Source organism: Pleuronectes platessa, chromosome 22 (genome assembly GCF_947347685.1).
Source record: "Pleuronectes platessa chromosome 22, fPlePla1.1, whole genome shotgun sequence".
Lineage (NCBI taxonomy): Eukaryota > Metazoa > Chordata > Actinopteri > Pleuronectiformes > Pleuronectidae > Pleuronectes > Pleuronectes platessa.
This window is the reverse complement of record NC_070647.1, coordinates 11,248,729-11,273,431: the sequence shown is the minus strand read 5'-3', so window position 1 is coordinate 11,273,431 and position 24,703 is coordinate 11,248,729. Positions and strand designations below refer to the sequence as shown.

General features: G+C 43.4%; 2 protein-coding genes across 5 annotated transcripts in view; one reads left to right on the top strand and one right to left on the bottom strand.

Annotated features, from left to right (window-relative positions):
- The window catches only part of gsap (gamma-secretase activating protein), a 28,026-nt gene extending 13,161 nt beyond the window's left edge, over positions 1-14,865 (top strand). For 2 of the 4 annotated variants that reach the window (XM_053414961.1, XM_053414962.1), the window contains exons 23-32: positions 893-924; positions 2,250-2,311; positions 4,374-4,469; positions 9,600-9,670; positions 9,944-10,038; positions 10,901-11,020; positions 12,330-12,391; positions 13,737-13,841; positions 14,490-14,586; positions 14,749-14,865. In XM_053414961.1, the coding sequence (XP_053270936.1) occupies positions 893-924; positions 2,250-2,311; positions 4,374-4,469; positions 9,600-9,670; positions 9,944-10,038; positions 10,901-11,020; positions 12,330-12,391; positions 13,737-13,841; positions 14,490-14,586; positions 14,749-14,843 (835 nt within the window). In that variant the 3' untranslated portion in view covers positions 14,844-14,865. Of the gene's footprint in view, positions 1-892; positions 925-2,249; positions 2,312-4,373; positions 4,470-4,621; positions 6,861-9,599; positions 9,671-9,943; positions 10,039-10,900; positions 11,021-12,329; positions 12,392-13,736; positions 13,842-14,489; positions 14,587-14,748 lie in introns of those variants that run through there. The other 2 variants (XR_008333824.1, XM_053414963.1) reach the window with 2 other exon arrangements.
- A 3,933-nt stretch (positions 14,866-18,798) lies between these two features.
- Positions 18,799-24,703, bottom strand: part of ccdc146 (coiled-coil domain containing 146) — a 31,121-nt gene continuing 25,216 nt past the window's right edge. Inside the window, exons 18-22 of the mRNA XM_053415460.1 lie at positions 22,588-22,698; positions 22,346-22,483; positions 21,665-21,790; positions 20,713-20,835; positions 18,799-19,203 (exon numbers count right to left, since the gene is read on the bottom strand). Of these exons, the coding sequence (XP_053271435.1) occupies positions 19,003-19,203; positions 20,713-20,835; positions 21,665-21,790; positions 22,346-22,483; positions 22,588-22,698 (699 nt within the window). The 3' untranslated portion in view covers positions 18,799-19,002. The remainder of the gene's footprint in view (positions 19,204-20,712; positions 20,836-21,664; positions 21,791-22,345; positions 22,484-22,587; positions 22,699-24,703) is intronic.

Sequence of the window (24,703 nt, the reverse complement as noted above, 5' to 3'; positions counted from 1 at the left end):
CTCCACCATATCCTTGTAAATTACACAGACGCCTAAATCAAATGTAGTTAAAACTGACTCGGAGCACACTCAGATTTATTCCTCTTTTAAAGACATAACTGGTGTAATTCAACATTTTTCTTGTGGTCAATAAATCCCATGTAAAGACCAGAAAAAACTCCACTTTCTGCCTGCTCCGGTGTCTGGAGATTCAAATGTTAAATGTCTCATAAACACCTGTTTTCCTTGAATTAAAACGTCTGGTTCTATATTTTAAAAAGAAACACTAGTTCAAATCCCTGATTTCCCTTAATAATAGACTGGTCATTTTATTTATGCTTCCTTGAAACAAAATAAAACTTGTTCCATAATTTGAATGACCTGTAGGGAGCCTTGAGTCTTTCTATAAGCAGAGTGGATGTAAACAACAGAAATGTCAGTTGCCCGTCTGCTTGTGATATAAATGTCACAGTTCACTTTCTATCAAATTGACTTGTCTTCCACTTCCCCTTTTTCAAACGCAGCGCCGTCCCTTTTACTGGCACAAGTGACATTTTTGCTGCCTTCACATTCTCTCTTTGAACATAAAATATCCACTCTGAATTAACAACGAGAGAACAACCACGGCCCCCTCAGCAGTTTATGATAAGTGACTCGATGACGGGCACGTACCTGAACGCAGCGCTGATGAAAACAACCCTTGTCCTGTAATGCGAGGGGATTATAATTAGCCTCTCTTCCTTCAGGCCAAACTCTGGCACCTGCTTAAAAACTCTTTTGCTTATATATGTTGATATATTCATTTTTTTACTCCCGACTGCATCGGGTTACAGCATAAAAAAAAGGTAGACAACTCATATCGTGCTGGCTTGAGTGACTGTTTTCACACAAACCTCCTGTGCTTGTTTTCCAGGGTTCTGTCCATGGTGGATACCTGGTGTCTCGGTAAGACGGCCGAACATCCACCTACATAAATCTATAGATGCAACACACACAGGCGCATAAACAAAACAAAAATGGGAGTAGTGAGAATAAATAACAAAACCTTGGGACCGTAATGGAACTGGAAATTGTGTGTGAAAGTGTTTGGGTTTGTGCGTCTCTTCTGAGGTCGCATTCTTCATGCCCACTGGAGAATTCAGCTGAACCGAATCGCCACACTAATATATCTTGGAGGGAGAGGCTGAGGAGAAGAGGAGGTTAAGCGAGGGTGAAAAGAGGACGGGGGGGGGGAGGAAAAGAAGACAAAAAAGAGGAGAGGTGAAAAATGCTAGTCTTATATAACAGCAGGGATTGAGGTTCTTCCTTCCCCTCACTTTTTTACGTCCGTCTCTCTCGTGACTCTGCTGCAGCTGCTTTGTGTGGAGACGCAACACGGGACCTTCCCTTACCTCATTTCACACACATGCATGATCTCATGCACCGTCAGCCTCCCTCGCTTTTACTCTGAAAAACCTACATGTTGATCACTTTCTTATGCAACGACCTTTACACACAGACGAGAGCGCTCATGCAAGAAGCTGCTGCCTCACCGGAGGGTAGAAGAAATATTGTTTTTTGAAAATCTGCACATTTTGTATTAAAGATGCTTTGTGCTGTCAGTGGATCAACAACATGAATACTTTTTTTTGGGGTGCTGATCCCTAAAAAGGGCCTCAAACTCCAGATCTCCACCAAAAGGGTTAAATGTTTAAATTATAATTGGAAGCAATTGATTTTGATTTTGCTAACGAGCATATAATGAATCCGCCGGCACAGCCTGTCAGTCCACTGCACCCTCCTTGCTCTAATTATATCTGTGACATATTAAAGTGCGACACTAAAGAACATCACAGGCCAGCGTCTTGCATGTGCGATCAAAAGATGTGTTTGTAATAATTCATCTAAAAGTAACCAACTGCAGAACATCTCTCTCTCTCTCTCTCTCTCTCTCTCTCTCTCTCTCTCTCTCTCTCTCTTTCTCTCTCTCTCTCTCTCACACACACAACCCCCTGAGCTTTGGCATGTATTTTTAAAGCGAATGCACCCTTCCCCTCCCAGAAGAATCTATAAATGTCTTAGATTCAGTCCTATCTCTTTTTATTAAAGTAATAAACAAGTCAGGATTTTTGGGGGGATTCTTCCATTTCAACTATTTGATGATGTTACTTCACCGACACACCTGAGGCAGCCTGTGGTCTTCAGTCCTCGCCGAGCTGCGGCATCAAGGACGTCTTCATACGTCTCTTTTATGTGCACACTGTCTTTCTCCATTGCCTCGTCTCTTCCAGATAAGAAGCTGGTGCCCCTTTTCCAGGAGGAGGACCATCAACAGAGGGTGCTCATCGGCCTGGTGAGAGAGTGTGAAGCTGCAGCACATTCACACACTCACACACTCACACTCACACTCACACACACACACACACACTCGCACACACACACACACACACTCACATTCACTCTGTGGTCAGAAGCACTTTTGAGATAGCAGATTAGAGAGAAGAGATGAGAAAGCATCCCAAGACAATTTTAGACAGTAGTTTGATGACAGAGTCGACAGCGTTGCTACTAAACTCATGGAATTTGGTTTTAATTACCTTGTGCAACAGTAACAGAAAATATCTCAGGCCCTGAGTATATATCTCAGCATTTAATTAAGTCAAAACGAATTCCCGGTTGTACCTAGTTACTCAGTGGAGCGTAGACCTCTGCAAAGGCCCAGCTCTCCCCTTGAATTCAATCAGGCCCCAGTAAATTGCATATACCAGATCCCTGTATAGTTCTTATTTTTTTCACCAAGTTCCACAAATTAGTTATCTGGAAATTGTTGAGAATGTCAAAAAAATTATACAGAAAGAGAAAAGTTTATGAGTACTCCCTCGGATGATGTCCCTTCTCTATGCCAAGTTTTTGTGGGAATCCGTCATCCAGTTCACAAACAAACAAACGGACATCTCCAATGTTGATATGAAATCTGTATTTTTAGTGTTGTCCATCTTTATTTACAGTCAATGGTTGGATCCAGCAGCCTTAGCATAGCATAAACACTAGAAACAGGGGGAAACAGCTAGCATGGCCCTGACCAGAGGTAACACAATCTAAAGCTCACTGATAAACACACCTGATCTCAGTTGTGTAACCAGTTAAAAAATAGGTAGTGTAGATCATGTGATTGAATGTTTGGCTGTCCTCCGTTTCAAAATAAAAGTCCACTCAAACAGTTTCTGGAAAGATTTTATTCTAACGTCCTCTTGAAAAACCTCCCGTCAGTCAAACGGATCGTTACATTAGAGAGGATCAGACCTTGAGTCGATCCTTCAGCTCGCTAATGAGACAACACTTAACATCCTGACACTCAAAATCAAGCAGCAGGAGCAGAATAGAAAAGAATCAAACGAATCAGCCGCTGCCTGGATTGTTTATCAGCAGCTTTCGAGTGTTCCTACAGGCTTTGATGTCAGATTCTTTGTATACAGTGGATAAATGTGAACAAGCAACCGTGTGTGAATTTTCTCTCCACCATCACAAACTGTAGAAGTGATTGAGACGTATTGAAGAGGCTATCAGGCTTCACAGTAAAAGCATCCCGGACTTTTGATATTCAACGGTTTAAGAGCTGCAGGAGGTGGATTCGTCTTTAAAACCGATAAACACGCCATTAAAGATCCATTGTGAAATGCTGACGGTCGATTATTTCCCGCCATAGTCATCTTTCAAGGTGTTACGCTTCACATGAGTCGACACAATAGAAAAAAAACAGGGGCATCTTAAGGTCCCGGCCCTGTGTTATTTTTTTTTTTACCGACTGTGTTTGATGGACAATTTCATAACCTCCAGTTTTCCCTGCGCTCAGCACAGTTTGTGAAGCGCAGATAGCTGCAGTGTAATGGAGTTCAGTGGAGATGGTGGCAGTCGCTCAGCTATTATTAGAGTAACCCTCTGCTCCTGTCTCTCCCTCTCTTTATTCCCTCCATCACTCTCTTTCCTCTTCTTTACTCTCTCCCACTGTTTTCGCCGCTCGCTCCCTTCCCCTCTTTCTCTACGTCCACTTCTTCTTCTTCTTCTCCCGGAAGGATATCAAATCATTCTGTTAACTTCGTGCCATGCGTGGATCTTCACTTCTCCTCCGTAGATTTCCCACCTCTCACATCCACAGGGCTCTCCCTCACCCCCGCTCCTCACCCCCGCTCCTCACCCCTCTGCTCCTCCATGGTTTAATCAATTTTTGGGGACGCTGTAGTCGAGGGGGGAAAAAACTTAGGTGAACTCAATTTGACCTTTGCTGAGTGCACAACAAAGTACGCACGAAACATGTACACAAGGGTTTGTTCGGAGCCACGTCACGCACACTCACACACACACACACACTCACAGGAAATAATCACTGTGTGTGTTGTTGTTGTTTTGCATTGCAGACGGTTGACAAGCTTCGAGAGCATCTCAACAGACACTTGCCTCGCCTGGGGAAGAAGAAGATAGACTCGCTGGTTGTCTGCTACGTAGCCAAACTGGTGGGTACCACGTGCGGTTTGTCATCAAAAAGATAAAAAGAGGACGAGGAGCTCCGTTCTTCCCTCTGAACACGATTCTTTTCAAGCTGCGTAGCTCTCAGAGTTATTTATTTAATATTTGCTCTTTCTCTTTTTGTTCTGGGATGGAAAAGTGGCACTCACAGCGACTCTCCCACTGTTTCCCTCTGACTGGTTCGACAGAGCTCACAGATGGGATGTACGTGCTCTTTAAGTTCAGAAAAGGTTGCTGGGAGGCATTAGGCCACCACTTCAGTCCTCCAAAACAAATATCAGCTCTTTTGTTAAGATGTGTGACCTTGCTTTGTGTATCCAGCGAGCGGTTAGCTGCACCTGGGGACTCGCGTGTGGGCGGCGAGAGGTATTCCCCTCCCCGCTTCTCCAAATCCTATTTTTGCCGTCCCCATTACTTTCGGTTTCGGGTGTATTTTCTTCGACTCAGATCTCTCTGCACATCCTGATGCGACTGTTCAGCCATGAGCATCCAGGAGTTCGACAGAGTTTCTATTTAGATTCAGTCTGTATCTGTTAGTTCAACTAGTGGCCTGCGGGTCAGATACGGCCCTTTGGAAAATGTCTATGGCCTCAACAGCTTGAGAATCAGGCCGACTTCTTTATATCTGATCAGCCTCGACTTGATCCGCTCCTGTTCAACCTGATTCTCTGTCTTCTGCCTCTGAGGCTTCACATGTAATTAATTCGTAGCAATTAGTCGACAACTATTCTGTGTAGCCAATGAGCCCCCAGTGATTCTCATATCCGGCCCCTTGCTTTAGATCTAACATAAGTGTTGAATGTATTTCCTTCCACATGAGGCGTTTGGAACAATTTAAGCCTTAAAAGTTCAAACCTGCAAAAAAAATGCTGACCCAAACAGAAACGTCTGTTAGGACTCTATCAGAGGAATTGAACAGAGTTTTCATTTAAAAAAAGGAGCCTATTTGTTTTCTGAGGTTTCTTTACGCTCCCAGACAAATGTATAAAGCCTTAAGGTCTTTTCAAACAGAAAATGATTTGTGCCGTGCTGGCTGCTGGGTTCATAGCAAAGATCTACATCATTACAAAGTTTGGGAACGATAACTGTTAAACTGGGACACAGGTGAGGAGTCAATGGCCTCAGACACGGGTCAAGGTTCATAAAAACAGTCTTTACTGTCTGAAGAGATGACACCAGGAAGTGCTGCAGCGCTGACACAAACTGACAAAAGGAAGGACAGGAAACACAGGGTTTAAGTACATGAGCTCTATGCATGAGCTAATAAGACACAGGTGGACACAGTGAAGGGCAGGTGATCAACAGGGGGCGGGGAAACAGACAGGAAGTGAAATGAGAGACAACGATGACTGCAAAATAAAACAGGAAGTGACCAAAATGTGTCAAAACAACTTATCTCAAGAACCTCATTACCCCAATCAGGAAATGTTGTCATGTGTTGCCTATTGGAAAGTGTTCATTACAGCTGAAGGCCGTTGAATGGAATCTGGAAGGGCTTTTAGAGATAAGTGTTCTATTTTTGAATTAAAGTCAAGGTACAATTCGTTAGTTTTTCAGCTTTTTTACCATTTGGGTTATTTTGCCTCTGCACTGATGACAGCCAGTGGTCAGAGGCTGTCTTGTTTTCGAACACAACATTTTGTTTAGGTAGCATGAACGTCACCATAGAAAGCACAAGAACAATTAATTTCTTGATAAATTCAAATATATTTAAATGCACAATGCACATGTATATATATATCACTTCATTCTGCATGCCCAGCACTTCAAACCAAACCCACACCCTCAGTATTATCCTCCCACAGAGAGGCAGGTGGGATCTACATAATCAACTAGAGGGATGTCACCACTCAGTGCCATACAGAGGCTCTCGCTGCTGTAAAGTCAGCCATTAGTATTCCCGGGAGGTAAATCCCTTCCCAGCTACGTGTCCCTGAAAGCAGACATACAGCAAATGTCAACACAACAGTATCAAATCAGGTCAAGGGTAAAGCTGGGAGTGAATAGAAAGGCTTTGACGTTTTGGGACTTTATGGAATTGAAAATGAAAGTCCCTGCTCACAGCTGGATGAGTCGATGGCCCGGGCGATTTTAACCTTCAGACTCAGAGTGAAAGTAACAGAGAAATGTGCGAATCTGTAACCGTTTTTATTTGTTAACCCGCAACAAGGCGATTACTGAATCTGTTCCACTCGGAGGAAGGGTGAGTTCAGAAAGTTGGAGTTCAGAAAACTCGCACAAAAAAAGTCGTAGAACAGTTGAGTAACTCACCAGCGGGGTGAACTAGCATCAGGCTGACTCACACTTTGAAAGCTCATTGGATCGGGTTTCAAAGCGGGTCGACTCTTCTGCAAAGAAAAGTCCTGTCGGCGCTTTATTGAGACGAATGGTCGAGATGACACAGGTGAGGAGTTGTGAGGTGAAGGAGATTACAGCTCTACAGAGCCGGGCAACTCCTGCTGTGACAGATTACAGCTCCATTGCACATTATTGTCAGATTTATTTATTTCCCGTCTCAGCCTGCTACAGAAAACTGAGACGCATGCCTTTTTTTAAATAACGCAGCCAATGTCTGAGCCAAGAACGACAAACTAATATATGAATATGAACCACTTACAGGCAGGAATACATATTCAAAACAATGCAATGACCTGAAATAGGCAGGAATAGTTTTAATTGTGCAGCAGAAAAGTTATTCTATACCCAAGGTTATTTTTTTTCCAGCAGGGGACCCACACCACACAAATGCAGTGTCTTTGTCAAGTTCATTAAGACAAATCGCTGATTCTAGATTTTTATTCTAATAGAAACCACACAGGGATTACTGCACATGAGTCATCTGTGGCTTTAAGCCGCTTGTTTTTTTTTCAGCACAATAACATCTTTTTACCCTATTTGCTGATTGTCAGGGGCTTGGATTACATCAGCAGCAAGCACAGGAGGTGTTAGCCGGGCAAGAAAGAAATTAGACTTTTGAATAATTTATTTGATACCATTAGCACGCCAGCGGAAGAGCGGTTTGAGCAGTTTCTGATATTTGTGGTGTTTACAGAAGCCGCCAATAGGAGATGTCTGAATTTAGAAATCCCCCCCCCCCCCCCTCTGTTTCCTTGGGACAAAGGGCAGGTCACCACTGAGCACCAGAGACCGAATGGATTCCCATAAAATGCAAGGCACATTGCTTTGTTAAGGTGTAAAGTTACAAAGCCTGAACTGATTTATTGTGACTGCCTGATTACAAAGACGAGCGGGTATTGACCAAACACCACTTTCTTTAGGGTCAAACAATTAAACACGGACAAGTGGAGACTATAGCGGGCCGGCCTCAGTCCAACGTGAGACTTTTCTCAACCAAGTCGACTTCACTCATTAGCAGGGGCGTCGCAACAGGGTGTAGGGGAAGCAGGCAATTGCCAGGGGCACCAAACCGAGACAGGGTTTCCGAGGAATGGCCGATCCCACAGCAACAACAATTATCTGAGAAGCCAGTTAAATTTGAGAGATTCCTTCCCCTGTAAACTTAAAGGACCATGAAACCATCCCCTTTAAAACAACTTCTCAGTTCTGCCATCCTCTCTCGTCCCCAAATCCTAAGAGAGATAACTGTGAGTGCAGGTGAGCGTCCCATAATTACTACTGATCACTAAATCACGGGATTCACACTATGTTTTTAAAATTTTAAACCTAATGGCATCGAAAAGAACAAGACAGGACTCTTTGCCCCGCTCTCCCTGCCCGCCTGTCATGTGAGATTGACCATCAGCCGCCCCGGGATGATTCCTACCCGCTCCGGTGACCATTAACACATCCATAAATATTTTACTGTGCTCAGCGGGCAGGGAGGATTCAGCATAAACTTGATAGACACCGCTTTCGCTCTGCACATTCGTGCAACAGGCATTCAGGAGTGTCGCCCCCCCCCCCCGCAGCCCATCCCCAGCGAATAAGCTCCGAAAGGTAACAGAGTGGAAAAAACACATGTAATATTCACACAGAGTTTGCTAGAAAATGTATAAAATGGCAACTGGCAAAGAACGAGGGCCAGTGCCACTAGCTTTATGACAAAAGCTTTATAATTTTAGCTGAATGTCAATCATTTAGGTGTCACGCTTTCTGGGGGAAGGTCTGGTCTCAAACATGTGTTAAACTCAAACATCTTTAAGACTTAAGAATTAGTTGGACTGGTAAGCAGTGGTATCTAAACAAAACAGGCCTGCTCAAAAATGTGTATGTCATACTGAGTCCAACAAAAAAAATCTAAATCTATAAAACAGAGATCCATAAAAGGTTCAACAAAGGGGACGAATCATAAAAGGTCCTTTTTGCCCGGGGGGGTCTTGGGTTACCATGAGTCTGAAAGATGGCCTTTTTAAAGATTTAAATAAACCTAAGAAGGGATGTTTTAAAAAGATCTTTCTGAAGTGGAGGACAAAAAACCGAGGAGCTTATTATGACATTTGTCTCCGACACCTCACAACCGTTACATAAAGTTAATTGAAAGCCTGCGCCCGATTCAAACTCCCACCCGGGGGTCACAGGAGGACAGTGATGCTGGAGGGTTTCCCACCGGCGCTCAGGATGTGAATGAGGCAGGTCGCCTTCCTGTTATTCAACAGGAGACGAGAGAGTGGTCATTCGTGGAAAGATGGGAGTGCGTGTGTGCGTGTGTGTGTGTGTGTGTGTTAGTGTGTGTTTTCAGCACGCACTGGGCACACTTCAGATGAGTCAAGTGCATTCTACTGATCCCGGATGCTGTCCGATGTGTGGTGAAATGATGTGCTGGAGCGTGAGTATTTGTGTGTGTGTGTGTGTGTGTGTGTTTGTGTGTGTGTGTTCCCACTTCAATGCTCTTGTTCAGTGGAAATGAAAATGGGAAGTAGGAAAAAAATAAAAAGGGAAGTGAGGAAACTGATCACCGAGCAAGTGTTCATCTCCCAGAGAAAATCGAAAAGAGCCTGAAGTGCATGTGTTGTGCAAAATTTCCAGACCCCTGACTCACGCTGCAGTTCGAAGAAAGTGTTTCATTTGAATCTAATAGAGCATCTCCTTCCGTAAGCACTAACTTTTGTGTGTGTGTATGTGTGTGTGTGTGTGTGTGTCTGTGTGTGTGTGTTTAGCTGGAGCTCGTCAGACACATGCTGGAGTCAGTCTGGCTGAAGTTCAAGCTCGGCCCTCGTGCTCTGTGCTTGTGAGTACTCCTGCCTCGTCAGTTTGTCTCCTTCAAAGTCGTGACTAATGTAACGTGTGAAGCGCTGACAGAATGTGTGTGTTCACCTTCACGCATGTGTGCTCCACTCCCCCCCCCCCCCCCCCCCCCCCCCCCCGACGCCCCCCCCGCCGTGCGTGTGGGTCCACATGGGCAAACAGTCGACGACCCCGCTTCACGTGTGCGGTGACATTATGCAACTTTCCCCATCTGAATTTTGACGTGTGTGTTTATGTGTGTGTGTGAGTTTTCCAGGAGGCAGCAGGGCAGTCCAGCCGAGTGGTCCGTGCTTCACTTCATGTTTCGCATCCTGGAAGCCACCAGGGGGCTCTGCCTGCCACTCCCACCTGGTATGATACACACACACACACACACACACACACACACACACACATGCTTTCACTTGTTATAATCCAGTCTGTCTCCGTCTCCCCCGGAATAACAATGTGTGTCTGCGCCCCGACACACTCTCCCCTGCACTAATATAACCAAAAATATGTTAAACATTAGCATAGTGCAGACACAGAGTAAAGCCAAGTGTGAATTCGTTTTCAATCATTTGAATTCATTTGCCGGTGATTGTGGCCTAAACCCCCCTGTTGCACAATCCCCAGGATTTAGGGTCCAATACGAGTAACAAGTTGTGGGTTTGAATCCTAAACTCTCCTGAAGCAAGGCAGCACATTGGCAACAGTGAAGCTGGGGGTGTGAATGTGTGAGTGGATCTGTTGAAACAGCAGGAAGCACTGCAACAGATGACCAATATGACACACTGCCCTCAGGTTTACATTTCATGGTTAATGACGGGTGCCTTTTTTGAATGTCATGTTTAGTGTATATAACCAAGTAGCGTGGAGCCACAGACTGTATTTAAAGATGGACGACATGTCAGCTACCCAAAGTGAAGCCAAAACACCTCGATAGCCACCTGGGTCCTGGCTGCAGTGTAGAGCATACACCCTGCCTCCTCCATGTTAGCAGAAGGGATACACACCACACACACAAGTTACTTTAAGGTTGTTCTTATCACATGGATGTTTCAAGTGTTAATTTTTCCACAAAGTTTAGTTTCAATTTCTCGAATGATTCTCAAGTTGGCATCATTTATATATTTTGATATCCATTTCTGGATAGTGGGAGGAAGTGGAGACGAGCTGTCCATCTTTATAAACTAAAAAAACTAAAGTGTCTTCTTTCTGTTTCTGTTTCCAGGCTTCCACACCCTTGTGGCCGTGCTGGCTGTGCGCTGCCTCCCTCCTCACACGTTCCTGCAGTACATCGATCACGGCTTTCTGCAGCTCACCGAAACCTTTTTGTCTCGGCTCATGACAGGTACATTAACACACAGATAAACAAACACACACCGATGAGTATTTCGTTGTGTGTGTTTGAAACGACAAATGTAATCCTGGACTTGTGTGTTAGACAGATTTCCCATTCACTGACAAACCTGTAAAATTCTATTTCTTTCATTCAGCCAGTGTGAGTGTTTTTTCTTTATTTGTCATAGGCCCAGAGAGGTTGGAGGTCACACTGATAGTGTGTATTTTAGTGTAGATTTCATAGGATGTGCTTTGTCCAAAGGCCAAACCCTGTGACTGGGGCACTGATGTAAAAATAAACAAAATATCTGGCTTTGCTTGTTGCTCTTGATCTTGTTGTTGATCTTTCTCATGAAGAGAATAAAGTTTATGTAAAGGCCAGAGTCCAAATGGTTTCAAACTTCAAAGTCCAAATCTTTGGGGGTTTAGCGTATTTGGCTGGGCTTGTTCTTTTTGCCTCATTGCAAAACAAACACAAACAGTTTCTCATGTTCAAGTTCTTCTCAAGCCAATCAGTCTTCTCTAGCCTGGGTGCGGACTCCTGATTCACTCCTCACGTGTCTTTTGTCTAAAGCAGTGAAATCAAACCAAAGCTAATTGTCAACATCTACAATTTGTTTTTCCTGATTTGCGCAAGAAACAAGAAAAAGTAGCCGAGGCCGATGAGATCACTTTATCTGTGGAACACGTGGGTTTGGCCGAGATCAAAGGACCTCTTTTTCTCACTGCAACACAACAAACACACATTCCACCGAAGCACTGGACCATGAGCTGCGTCCTAATTCAGGGGGAGTCAGAACACAAGGATTAGAGCTGATATTAGAGGGAGCATGTCCTCTCTGTGTCACCAGTTTGTCTGAGAAGGATCCACCCCTTGGATGCTTCATTGGCCGGGAATGGAAGGACACATTTGTTGGCCACATTTGAAGGAGCCTTTTGAAATGGGACAGACGAGTCGCGCTACTGGGACGCAATCATTCTTGAAATGTAGCTTTAGAAGGATGTGTCCTCTGAATTGGGACTCAGCGATTCTCTGGTTTGTGGACAGGCCTTGATCAACAAAAGGTCTGTGATAAAAGGTCTGTGTTCCATCAGAGTGAAGCATCACTCCAATGTTGTTCTGTTCATGGTTACCAGTCACCATAGATATATTATTAGCAGAAGCATTTGGAGGAACTGTATTAACAGGAAGAGGTTTACAAACTGCCTCGTGACCACTACCTAATCTTATTTGACCATACAGTCTTTCTGGAAAGTAGAATCAGGGTTTGCTTCCTCAGTATTTTTTCAATTTTCTTCTCTGTTTTCTTTTTGCTTAGACCTTGACAACAGTGACGTCAACGAGAGACTCAAGTTCAGCATTCTTAAGAGACTACCTGAGGTACTTCCATGTGTGTCTGTGTGTGTGTGTGTGTGTGAGAGACATTTCTAATGCAGGGTGAGGAGAGAAGTTTTGCAGCATATTACCAGAACAAGCCTGGAGGACAGAGACGACCTGGAGGACAGGTCCCTGTCCAGAGTGAGTTTCTCAGCTTGGACGGATGGAAGTAAAAATAATGAATGTGGTTACTATCATCCTGTCTGTCAGCGGGGGGGGGGGTTCCATCTTTCCTTGAACAGTTCTCTCCCCAAACTTCCCGTTCTGTTGCAATTAAGCGTTTGAAGTTATTTTGAGTCTCATCTGCCTCAAGCCAATCACAAATCACCTGTGTTATTAGCTGGTAAGTGTGTGTGTGTGTGTGTGTGTGCAAGTGTGTGTGTTCAGGATGGAGCTGTTGTTCCTGTGGGGAGACAGTATAGCACTTTTGTAGGTGTGTGTGTGTGTGTGTGTGTGTGATCAGAGGAATGTTGGAGTGTTTAGTTTTTGTTTAATGTCTCCGATCTGTTTCCGTCCTGTCAGACATTTGTTTGGTAAGTTTTGCAGGCAGGGAAAGAGACATCACAAGAGACTAAACACGATCACACACACACACACACACACACTAACCAGTTGTTATTCACAGCTTAGACGTTAAGTTTACTGGAACAACTTGAATTATTATGAATTATTTGTTGCTGAGAACGTAGGAACGACTTGAAACACAAACTCACAGATGGATTTATGGATGAACCTGGTGCAGCTCAGTCACGATGTATAGGGGAACAAGAGATTTAAAGATTTATGGATCCCTCTATGTTTATGCTGCTCTCTCAGCTTTCTGAAGCTTAGACATAAATGTTTGAATTCTTTCGAATTTATTGTAGTGATACACAGACGCTTAAAAACACAAATCCCTGCTTCTTTACTCAACTTCATATAACTACACCAAAACTCTTGTACTACTACTACTATACTAATTACAAGACATCCTGATTATGCAGTATATTAGTGTGTGAATGAGTAGAGTTACTGAGTCTTAATCCTTATGCAAGTAGCCGGTTTTTGCTCCTATGAACTTGAACAGAGTGTTTCAGCAGCTCTGGATCCACTTGTGTTGTTCCTCTAACAGCAATGAAGTTTTTTTCTGCAATCCCTCATTAGCAGTTGGCTCTACAGGAAATGGTCCCCAGTTCCAGTTGGCTCTACAGGGATGGTTCCCAGTTCCAGTTGGCGACACAGAAAAGCCCAGATGTTCACATCCCCCAGGGAACATGTTTTTATGCCAACATGAGCTACATGCGTAAAATGTAAACTCCTCTGTGTGTGTGTGTGTGTGTGTTTGTGTGTGTGTGTAATTGTGTATCAGCCTATGGAGCAGAGGATCCACCATATGTGGGATCATCCCGTCAGTTCAGCCTCGATCTCCAGAGAGTACGTCAGGACTCTGCTGGAGAAACGCAGCAAAAACAAGGTAACACACACACACCTGAAATCCTGAAACATGGGCTTCTCTATCGAACGTGTTGTACATAACCCCCCCCCACGTAAAATGCTAAATTGTTCGGACAGTTTATTTAATTATTCAGAAATGAAGCCAAAACATCCTGGCTATGAACTCGGCCATCTTGCGCATTTGGAGCCAGAGTCAATAAACTGTTCAGCTGTCAGTCACGGCTGTCAATGATGTCACCAATTTTATTGCATCAAATAACTAATTAAAACCAAACTTACTGACAAAAACATGAATGTGTCATTTATTCATTTATTTGATGTGAACTTTGACTTTTTAGTTTAGTCCATGTCCCACTCACTAACATGGAGGAGGCAAAATGAATGGTCTAAACTCCAGTCAGCCATCAGGGGGTAATCCAGATGCTTTGGCTTCACTTTATCTATGGTTTAAAACAGTGACCCTTGCTGCTCACATAGCATGAAGCTAACTATACGATGCTATTTTGTGCGATGAATTAAAGACCTCAATCGTTATAACTGCAACCAGCTTTGTTGAAATAAAAGAAAATCGAGTTCACGGAAAAGTAACTGGATTTGGTGCAGATTTGTCTCGACTGTGCAGAAAACATGAGGAAATCCACGCCTGTGTCTTTGTGTTTGTCCTCAGGGATTTGCATTCACCAGCGGAGATAAGCCCGGTCTCACACCCGAGTTTCTGCCTCTTACCTACCTGGCAAGAATACTCACGGATATAGAGGAACAAGGTAGTGTATGTGTGTGTGTGTCTGTGTGTGTGTATCCTTCCTGGTGCGGATACAGACGTCTCCGGAGGATTAACACTGAGTGTGTGTATTTCTGTGCGTGTTTACATCTGCTGCTGTAGCCTCTATAATAAGCTCCAATCTCCTCCTCGTCCCGCGTTCCAGCTCTGAACCCGTTCGAGGAGCAGGAGAACGTGGACGCCAGCTTCGTGGAGGAAACGGCGCTGAAGCAGACTCTGATGGGCTTCGAGGAAAAGTGAAGAAGGCGGAGGGTGGGGAGGGAGGGGGGAGGGGGGGAGGGACAGCGGATGGATGGATGGATCTTGGGAGAAACAGATGAGGGGGAAAATGCGTTCGAGAGCACAGTCATCATCGACTGGGCCTCGAGGACAAGTAACAGATGGGTGGCTGGTGGAGGGCCAGGAGTGAAGGATGAACGGAGAGATTGAAAGGCAGAGCGCTCGTAAACAAGCTCGGGCTGGTTGATGACAAATTAGGGCGGGGCGGAGGGATAGATGGATGGCGTGGGTTGGGGGGGGGGAATGGAGGATGAAAAAACAGTCCTGGTGGTGTGTGAGGGATAGTTTGAACAGGACCAAAACAATTAAAACACAAGGGAACACAGTCAAATCTTCAGTCGAAATATTCATTCAAATTAAAAAAAAAACGCTGGCAGCTATTTATACGGACTCGATATCCGTGGCGGCGACTGTTCTCTCCAGTGAGTCGCACACTTCTCCACCACGTCGCACTCAATTTATGGACATCAATGTCAAATCCTGCGCTCGGCGTTTATAAATCATACACACTTGTTTATCCTCCCGTGTTTCCTCTAACGCCGCCGCAGCCAATCAACTTGATTACACACCGACAAAAGCTTTGTGGCCCCGGTGCCTTGAAACGTTGCATTAAATCTGAGTTAAACGGATTCTCTACAGGAAATAAGTGAGATTTAGTCGTTGTGTTATTTTTTTATATCGTGAACTGAATGTACAATCGAGCCTTAACTGCTAATATGATGGTTATTACTTTAATCCAAATGTAAAGGATTTTCAAGTGTTGATACCTAAACCAAAAATAACAACAAAAATTTTCAGGTATACGTGTGATATTTATGGACGATAAGGGCTACGTGTAGTTTAAAATGTTTGATGCTAATGCTCATGCTAATCCATGTTTCGGTTCATTAAATCTTATTATTTTAGAGACATGTTTAAAAACAAAACCTTCAAAGTTTTCAGAAAAACAACTATACGATAACTTTCGCTAACGAAGATCTTCCACAACTCGTTAAATTCGGATTTTAAAGTTAGACATTTTACCTTTAAAAAAAGAATCAACACTTGCTTTGCACATTTTTTTAAATAAATTGGATAAAATCTAAATGTGTTTTTAACAAAATACAGCATTTCGTACACAAGCAACTGTATATTATCTTTTGGGATTATTTTACCTTTAGAGGATAAAGTGACACATTCTTACTCATACAAATAAAAAGTTAAGTTAATTAAAAAGACTTATGCTCTTGCTTGATTGGTGCTACATGGTCTGACACAATCTGTGGCTAACATTAGCAAACTGAAGTTTGATTTTGCTCTACGACGACGTCACAATGCTAAATCAACCAGAAAATGATTTGCAAACCACGGAATCAAACAAAAATAGAGTTCGGTTAAGAAGGCAGTAACAGCCAAAAGACGTTTACATCATTCACTCACCACGCACACACGCGCTCAAACATCTGGTTCGTATTGCGCAAACTTGTGCCATAGATCACGACTCAGCTCCAACTGTAAGTGGAGACATTCCTGGGATGGAGCGGTAATGTACGTGCGTGGGATGTGTTCACAGTGTGTGTGTGTTTGTGCGGTTGCCCTGCACCCCCACACACAAGAGTAAATACCAGACATTTCTTCGATCTCATGTCATGCTTTCATTTGAGAAATTACATAACAATCCTCTCGGGGGGGGAAAAGGGATTTCACCTCATGTTTCTTATGTTTACACAAAAACAAATGTTTCGTAAGATGAAATGTGAATAAATAGATTTTTTTTTCTCAAAGCTTTCTGTGTTATTGCCAAAAACATGGGAACAGATCGGCTCACTCGTTTTTTTCCGATGAATTTCCTTTGAACCTCGAAGAAGTGGAGCCTCGAGTTGAATTAGGAAACGATGGGAGTTTGCAGTCGTATATTTCGTAGCCTGAAAAGCTCTGGAACAGGAAGTGAGCTGTCATGTTCATGTTTGAGTGCTTCGGACAGATTTATAATAAACTCAGGAAATAATCTCAGCACCAGTCATCACACACACACACATGAGTCACATTTAGGGAGGAACACACCCATCGTTCTTTTGAACACGCTCACACACTATCCACCTTGAGCGACTCCCCCCTTCACTTCACATCATTTGTCTGTTAGGGAATTCCTCCTAATCGCTCGTTCTGCGCTCCATCGCCTCCTCCGCTCTTTGGTATGCAGCCGGTGTTATGTAGCCGGCTAATAAGCACAATCAGGGGGCTAAATTAATCTGACAGCTCTCGCCATCAGCCTTCCATGGATCATCACACACACACATCACGCCGCTGGGTGGACAAGGTTGGCTGGGAAACCAGATAGAAGTCAAAGCCGCCGCCGCCGCCTTCTCGAAAACTCTCGGAGAAGTTGACCCAAACACTGCGAACCACAAAACCTGGCACAACACGGAGCAAACTGATGGTTTCCTAATGATTCAGTCTGACTCATCCCCTCATCTCTGTCAGATGAGCTTAACAACTCCTCCACCATCACTGTCTAATGTTCATTCAACTGTTAAATCACTACTGGGAAGTATCGCTAATAATAACCTCTGCCAAAGCTGTTGTTTGTTGTTTTAATATTTGTGAGTTAACAGGTATACGCAAAAAGTAATGAACGGATTTCCATTTTGGAGAGAATATGAATAAATCTGTGAATCCAGTTTTTCTTTTTGCCTCTGTCTTTGCAGTGCTTCTCACAGAATTAACCATGGAGGCAGCAGGCGTGCACATGCATGAAAGCCGCTCAGAATCTGAGTGACAGGTCCACTGACTTTTGAGTCACAGAGAAGTTCGAGCACTGCATCGTAAACTCACGACTGCAGCTGAAGCTAGGAGGTCTGGCTGTCTGCGTGGGCGGTAAAAACTTTATGAGCAATAGGGATCGGGATGGATCCGATACACGTGCTTGACCAATCGCTGGTCAGTTCTGCAGCTGTATCAAAAAAGTAACAATAACAAACTTACTCAAAAAGGAGCACTTGAACATCAGTGTGATAAAGGACATCAACTATGGGAAAAATATATTTACATGCATTTATATATTTTTTGTATGGTCCATGTCCAATCCACTAACATGGAGGAGACCAGCTTTATGACCTATACTCCAGCCAGCCACCAGGTGGTGAAAGAGACACTTTGGCTTTACTTTTGGGGAGCTGTCATGTCGTCCATCTTGTCCACGGTTTTATTCATTACTCTTTCAGGACTTAACTCACTGCTTCAGACGTTTAGCTAGCTACCCGTTACATGAACTATTCAACTGTTAACAATTTCATTTTAAGGCGTCAATTAATCTTAATTTTCCTCCGATGATTTATCCATTTCTTTTTGTGCATAACTTAAACTGCTCATCCTTTAAGCTTGAGCTAATTATCTCAACTATTCAAACCGTTAACTTCAGAATCAGCCGCGGTGCATAACGTCAGTGTCACACATGCTCACAAGCTGTGATCCCCTGGGAGACTTTTCTGTCTTCACTCTGAACTCTCCACCCCGTCTACAACTTCCATTTCTATCACAACTTTCTTCATTCTGCTCTCTCAGTCGTTCTCTATACTCTTTATAGCTTTGTGTTCCTCTCCATATTTACATTCATGGTCCCAGACATTAAGAGCTTAGACACGCTGCCGTTTATTCATCGGCCGCAAGATTAAAAGAGCGAGAGACAACAACAAGGAACACGTAGACATTTGGGGAATGATGAAGAAAGGTAGTGAGACAATTCAGTCTCCCACGTTTCCTGTTTTTCACAGGACTTTGTGTTACTGTTAGCAGACTGCAGTAAACTCTTACCAGTAAATGTTAAAAAAAAATAAAAGGGAACTAAATTATAACCAGCTGCAGTCGACAAATACACAAACAAGAGAAAACAGCAGTGGTGAGTTGAGGGTGAAAACACACACGAGGAGCAGGGAGGTGCAGACACACGTTTATTGATTTGCCAAATCCACTAGAAAATATATCTAAAAACGTGAAATTTGCGATTTCTTAATTTCCCATGATCGGTCGAGTAAAAATGAGATATCTCCCAGGGACACTTTAATGAATTTAGTGCAGCCATGATGTGTTTGCGTAGTTCACAGCAAGTATATCTCCTTCCTGAAGGTGCACATATTGTTTCTTACATCTCGATGGGTTTGAGCGTTGGTTTGCGGATGTGCCTCATGTTGCCCCCTGGCTGCGAGGGCTTGAACGGCGGCTGGGCTCCGTAGGGTCTGGGCAGAGGGAGCGAGTCGGTCTCGGGGATGTACGCGTTGGGACGGCTCTCGGCTGTGGTGAACTCTCCATTTGGCAACTGGTTCCACTCTTCTTCTTGAGCCAGCTGCGCTCGCACAGACACACACAGACACACACACACACACACACACACACACACACGCACACACACACCCCACAGGCAGGTTTTAATATTTGATGCAAGTCCGCTCGACCTTCAACTAAATAGTTAAAATTCAATTTCCCTGAATTTTAATCACGCAAATGGAATAATTACTTCCCACAATTTTTTTATACACCTAAAGACAAGTGCAAGGGCATCGCTGAACAGTGGCGCTCGGGCTGTTTAAAATTTGATCCATGAATCTTTCTTTTTCATATAAACGCCCATCAGTGAAAATACATATTAGAGCGATCACAGAGAGACACAGTGCTTTACACCATCAAGACACCGTCGCTGCATATTTTCATTTATCTCACTGACAGGTGATGAGACGCAGGAGACTGGGACACAACAGGACGAATTAAGTTATATTTTTAGTTCAAGGACTAAGGTTTTAAAATATATGACTAAAATAAAGACTATTAGTAGAGCTATACTTGAATTATATGAACACTGACAGTGGTTGAACCCAATGAGGCTGATGGGTCAATTTGTAATTTGTCTTCAAACAAATATTTTAGCTCTCTGTCCACAGGCGTCGATATTCTTTTTTAACAAAATATCTTTATCGACACGAAAATGCTCATAAAGCAGGTCGGGCCAGTAGGGGGCGATAAAATCTACATCAAAGATCCGTCAACTACCAGAAACGAATGCTGTGGTTCCGAGTCAAATTTGGCGAGACACACATCTGTGAATGTCGGCGGTGCAATGATGCTAAATTTGGCTGCTAACCTGTAAATAGACCTAGAGTTTTGAAATCTGCACTTTCAAAGGAAATTTGTTAAAATCTTTGGCGACTTAAAGCATTGTTTGCATGTGGACGAGAGAGAGAGTCATATCCACGTTAGTGTGGACAAGACGGCACTTTATTTTCATTTTCATTTAGACTACATCGTGGAAACGGACTGAGCCGAAATGTCACAGAGGCTTCAAAGAGATGATTCCCCTCAACAGTTTATCTGCTGGCATGTGATCTGAAGAGTGCACAGAAGAGCAAGCAATACTGGCAGGAACAAAATAAACAATATGTACAAAAACATATTCCTCTTATGAAAACACATTAAAACGAAGGATGAATAAAAAGTGTAAAAAGAAAATGCAGGCTGCAGATGTGAATCGGGTGAGAAAGTAGCTGGAGACAGCTGGACTCAGACGCCACTGATCCCTGTGTTTGTGCTGCTCTTGTGAGGACAGCTTCCACTTCTGTTTGCCCTTCATGTCCCTGTGATGTGCAGACTTCAGTTCCCTGTCTGGTCTCTTGTGGGTGTTAATAGTTTTTACTCCCTTCTCTCAGTCTGTGTGTGTCTTTTGTTCCTCAGAGTCCGAATCGATTCTCGTGTCCCTCCGCTCTTTCTTTTCTTATCTCTTGGTCCCTGTGTCTTCTACTCTCACCCCCTCGGTGCTTTAATGGCCTCCTGACCGCCAGGATCTTTGTGTGCGATTCTTTACCTTCTCTCTCTCCTCTTTGTCCCTCTGCCGCCTCCTCTTGTTCCGGAGCATCCTCCTCCACTCCTCCTCCATCTCAGGGCACGGTGGCAGGCCCTGCTCCTGCCGCCGCTGGCACATGTCCATCTGGAAAAATGATTGAGAGACGTTCACTCTGTATTCCCGTCACTCCGTCCACCCTGCACCCTCCTGGCTCGACTCGGGTCTGACTGCGCCCGAAAAAGCAGATGGTCGAATTAGTGTCAGAATTTGGACGATAGTTATGCCTCTGCTTTTTCTACATAGGCATCTGCACATCAGCTGCCGGGACTCTCCAGGTTATTAATACGCTGCTCCTGAAACATTTACGAGGCACGTGGGGAATCCTCCCTTTTTTTTTTATTAGTTAAATATTTTATTGGGACAGAAAGTTGTGAGAGTTTCTGCCCAAACCAGCATCACACTTTCAAAATGTATTGCTTACATAATTCTTTTAGCCGATGGCTTTAATGCTTTCCCTGCATTCTGTGCACATGTTAGGAAAGAAACAAGTAGTGTTCACAGAGAGCTGTTTAAACTCAACATTCCTGTATCTGTTTTCTCCAGTACTGGAAAGGAACATTGACCCAACACCGGCTGATATTGGGGATAATCATTTCTCGTGTCTGAATTCAACCTTCTCCATCACCTCTTATTCGTTTTATTTGTTCCTGTTCAGTTTCTCAGTTTTCTTCATTTTCATTTAAGACTGAAGGAATGTTTGTTTCTCGGTCTGTTTACCTCAAGATTTTTTTTTCAGCGGAAATAAGCAGGTTTGAGGTGAAACATGTGAAACAGTGAAAACTCAACTTGTCCAAAGTTGCCGTCAGTTGAGAGTGACAGAAAGAACGAGAGGAGAATGTGCAACTGAGATCACAGTTTGCACAGAAAATTCCATTGTTGTTGTTGTGCAGCGAGTGTGTGTTGGACCTCTGACCTGGAGCTCTCTCTCTTTGATCTCCTGCTGTTGAGACAAAGCAGCAGCTTGCTTCATGGAAAGTTCGGCAGACACGGCCATCAGTCGGTGGGTGGCTTCGATTATTTGAGCTCGGATCTCGTTGAGCTGGAGGTCGGAAACACACGCACACAAACACACACAAACAGACACACACACACACACACACACACATTAGGGGAATCTCATATTGATTCGTTTAGATACTCCCCCTTGTAAACTGGTTTTCCTTTTGTTTTGTTACACATAACTCTTGAGGTAGATTTGCCCTGAAATGCTTCCACAGGCTGTTACATGGAATAAACCTTGTTCCACAAGCTTTTCATAGTTTATGCGAGAGCAAGAGAGAGAGAAAGAGAGAGAGAGAGAGAAGCAAGTGGAGGAAGTTGTAATGCTCGGCAAACTAAACGCTCGCTCTGCATGCTCCTCACATGGGCCGCACATGCTCCTCACACAATGTGCAAGTGTGTTTGTGTTTGAGCGAGAGAGAGAGAGAGAGAGAGAGAGAGAGAGAGAGAGAGAGGTAAAACCCTAGACTGTGTATAAACAGGTGAATGCTATAACATCCGTGTGTTAATCTGTGCCGGAGCTTGTGTTTGTTTGTGTCTGTGCAGCATTAAAAGCTTTGTCTCTGTCTGTGTTCGAGAGGATCTTGTCGTCTACCTTCTTCCCCAGCGAGAGTCGGTCCTGCCGGCAGCTCTCATCCTGCTCGCTGAGCGGCTTCGACAGACGGGTCACCTGGTCCACGAGGAGCGACTTCTCCAGCAGCTGCCTCTCGCGTTCGGCAAGATTCACCTTGAGCTAAATACACACACGTGGAAAGAGACACAATGACGATTGCCTTGTAGAATCCTATGAATCCTTTGGAATGAAAGACTTGAGATCGTTGCAGTGTTGTCCGGTACCTGCTCCATTTTCCTGACCAGTTCTTTGGACGTCGGGTCGTTGCCTTTTAATTCTTTGTAAGCCACAGTTTGGTTCAGACATTCAATTGTCTTGTCCCTGGCTTCTGAAAGCTGAGACATGGAGGAAATCAGACACAAAGTAAAAGACTAGACTTCCAGTCAGTACACAAAGAAGTACAGTGTACTCAATAATACCATAAATGCAGAAGTACATTTACTTCGTCACTGTAATCAAGTAGATAATATTTTTCGGGTTTATTTCACTTTTACTCCAATACTTATATCAGCAAATATCTTTTATGACCTTTATTTGAGATGAAGGACAGACACAGAGTTTAGTGGTGAAAGAGGGGCACAGAGAATGGGGGATGACATGCAGCAAAGGGCCTCAGGCTGGAATCGAACCCGGCCTGCGGCAGCTCCACCAGGTGAGCTGTCCGCTGCCCCACATTACTATTTGGAATTTTTAAAAACGATCAATTGTAAGAGAAGTATTGCTCAATCAGAAAGACTTTCTTTATGTCTCTGTCCTGATGGACGTAGTGGAGCACGCTACTCTCATATGAACACTCATACTCCTAATACTTTAAGTATATTTAAAAGCAAGTATTTTGTTAAATGTAAATAAGTAGAAAAGTAGTTTTTGTGCATTTTTAGTCAATATAAGTGGAACTTTCTATATATATAAATTGAATACCCAAATACCCATTGAGTCACTGTCAAGTAATGAAGATAACGCACTAATTTTCGCCGGGACAACACACTTTACGCAAATGAATGAGTAAACAATATAAAAGTATAAAAGCAGGAAATCTACAACTGCTGTGCTTCTGTCTGTGTCTTCTCCTCCAGGCGTTTAAGATACTTATTTCACTGGGGATTTCACAAAAAAGCATTTCTCAGCTAAATGTGGTGGCGATAGATGAGAGCTATGCTCCCTGCTTGGTAACATGTCCCTGGCAAAGTGCGATAATAGAAACCAAATTTTAAAAACACCAAAGGATTCCTCTTAGATACTGTGTTTTTTTTTTTTTTTGTGCCAGCCCTTAAAGCAGCGGAGGAGAAGATGCACGACTTAAAACACACAAAGTTAAAAGAGAGAGGAGACAAAATGCAGCCAGGAGGACGAGAGATGACGTTGACAGAAGGAGAGAGGACAGCGCCTTGAGCCGACACTGAGACGCTGTAGCTGACATGATTTATTACTTAATAGTTTAAATAAAGCTGAATAAACCATCATAGACATTAATTAAAGATAGTGACACAGCGAAGGCAGGAGAGAATACAAATTCAAGCTTGTTACATGAAAACAATACCGTTTCCAAAATATTTAACAAAAAAGTTTGCTCCGCTGCATATTTCCTAGACCTGAAGTACACAATGCATTTTGTTGAGTAACACAAATGACAAACTTCTCAATGCTTCAAGCTTCAGATATTTACATTATCTTATTTACTGTGTTTTATATCATTGCCAACATAGAAGAACAGCCAATACAAACTTGTGGTTGTTTCCTGGGTGTTGTTGAAACATTGAGTTAAGTTTATTGAGATTCTAGAGGACAACTTTTTTAGGAATACCAAATATGTTGGATGGAATTCCGGGGAAATGAGACACAGACTATTTCCAGCTGATCGAAGGGTGCAGCCAAAATAACATTGTGTAAACAGGTCATGTAGCCTCAATAAATAGCTCAGGATACTGTGTGGTTGCCATACAGTGTGAAATAAGGCTTTAAAAGGTACCAAGAGGGAAAATGAAGTGAATATTAATGGATTCATTGAATAAATCTGTGTTGAATAAGATTGTGTCAAAAAATAACAGCAGTAAAGTGAATCATTTAAACTTACATCAATTATAAAATCTTCAGTGCAGATAAACCAGGTAGGATGAACACAAAGTTCTAACTTCACAGTGACATTATAAAACAGTGTGAGGGGGACTCACTAATCACAAGGCATAACTCTGAGGTGGCTCCGGAGCATAAACCCAGGACAGCCCATTCCAAACAGACACTGCACTTTAGTTTAACTAAAACAGAATGATGATCCATATAATTTAACCACCATCAAGATTAAATGGAGTCACAGATTCATGGCATCGGACTATTTCATGA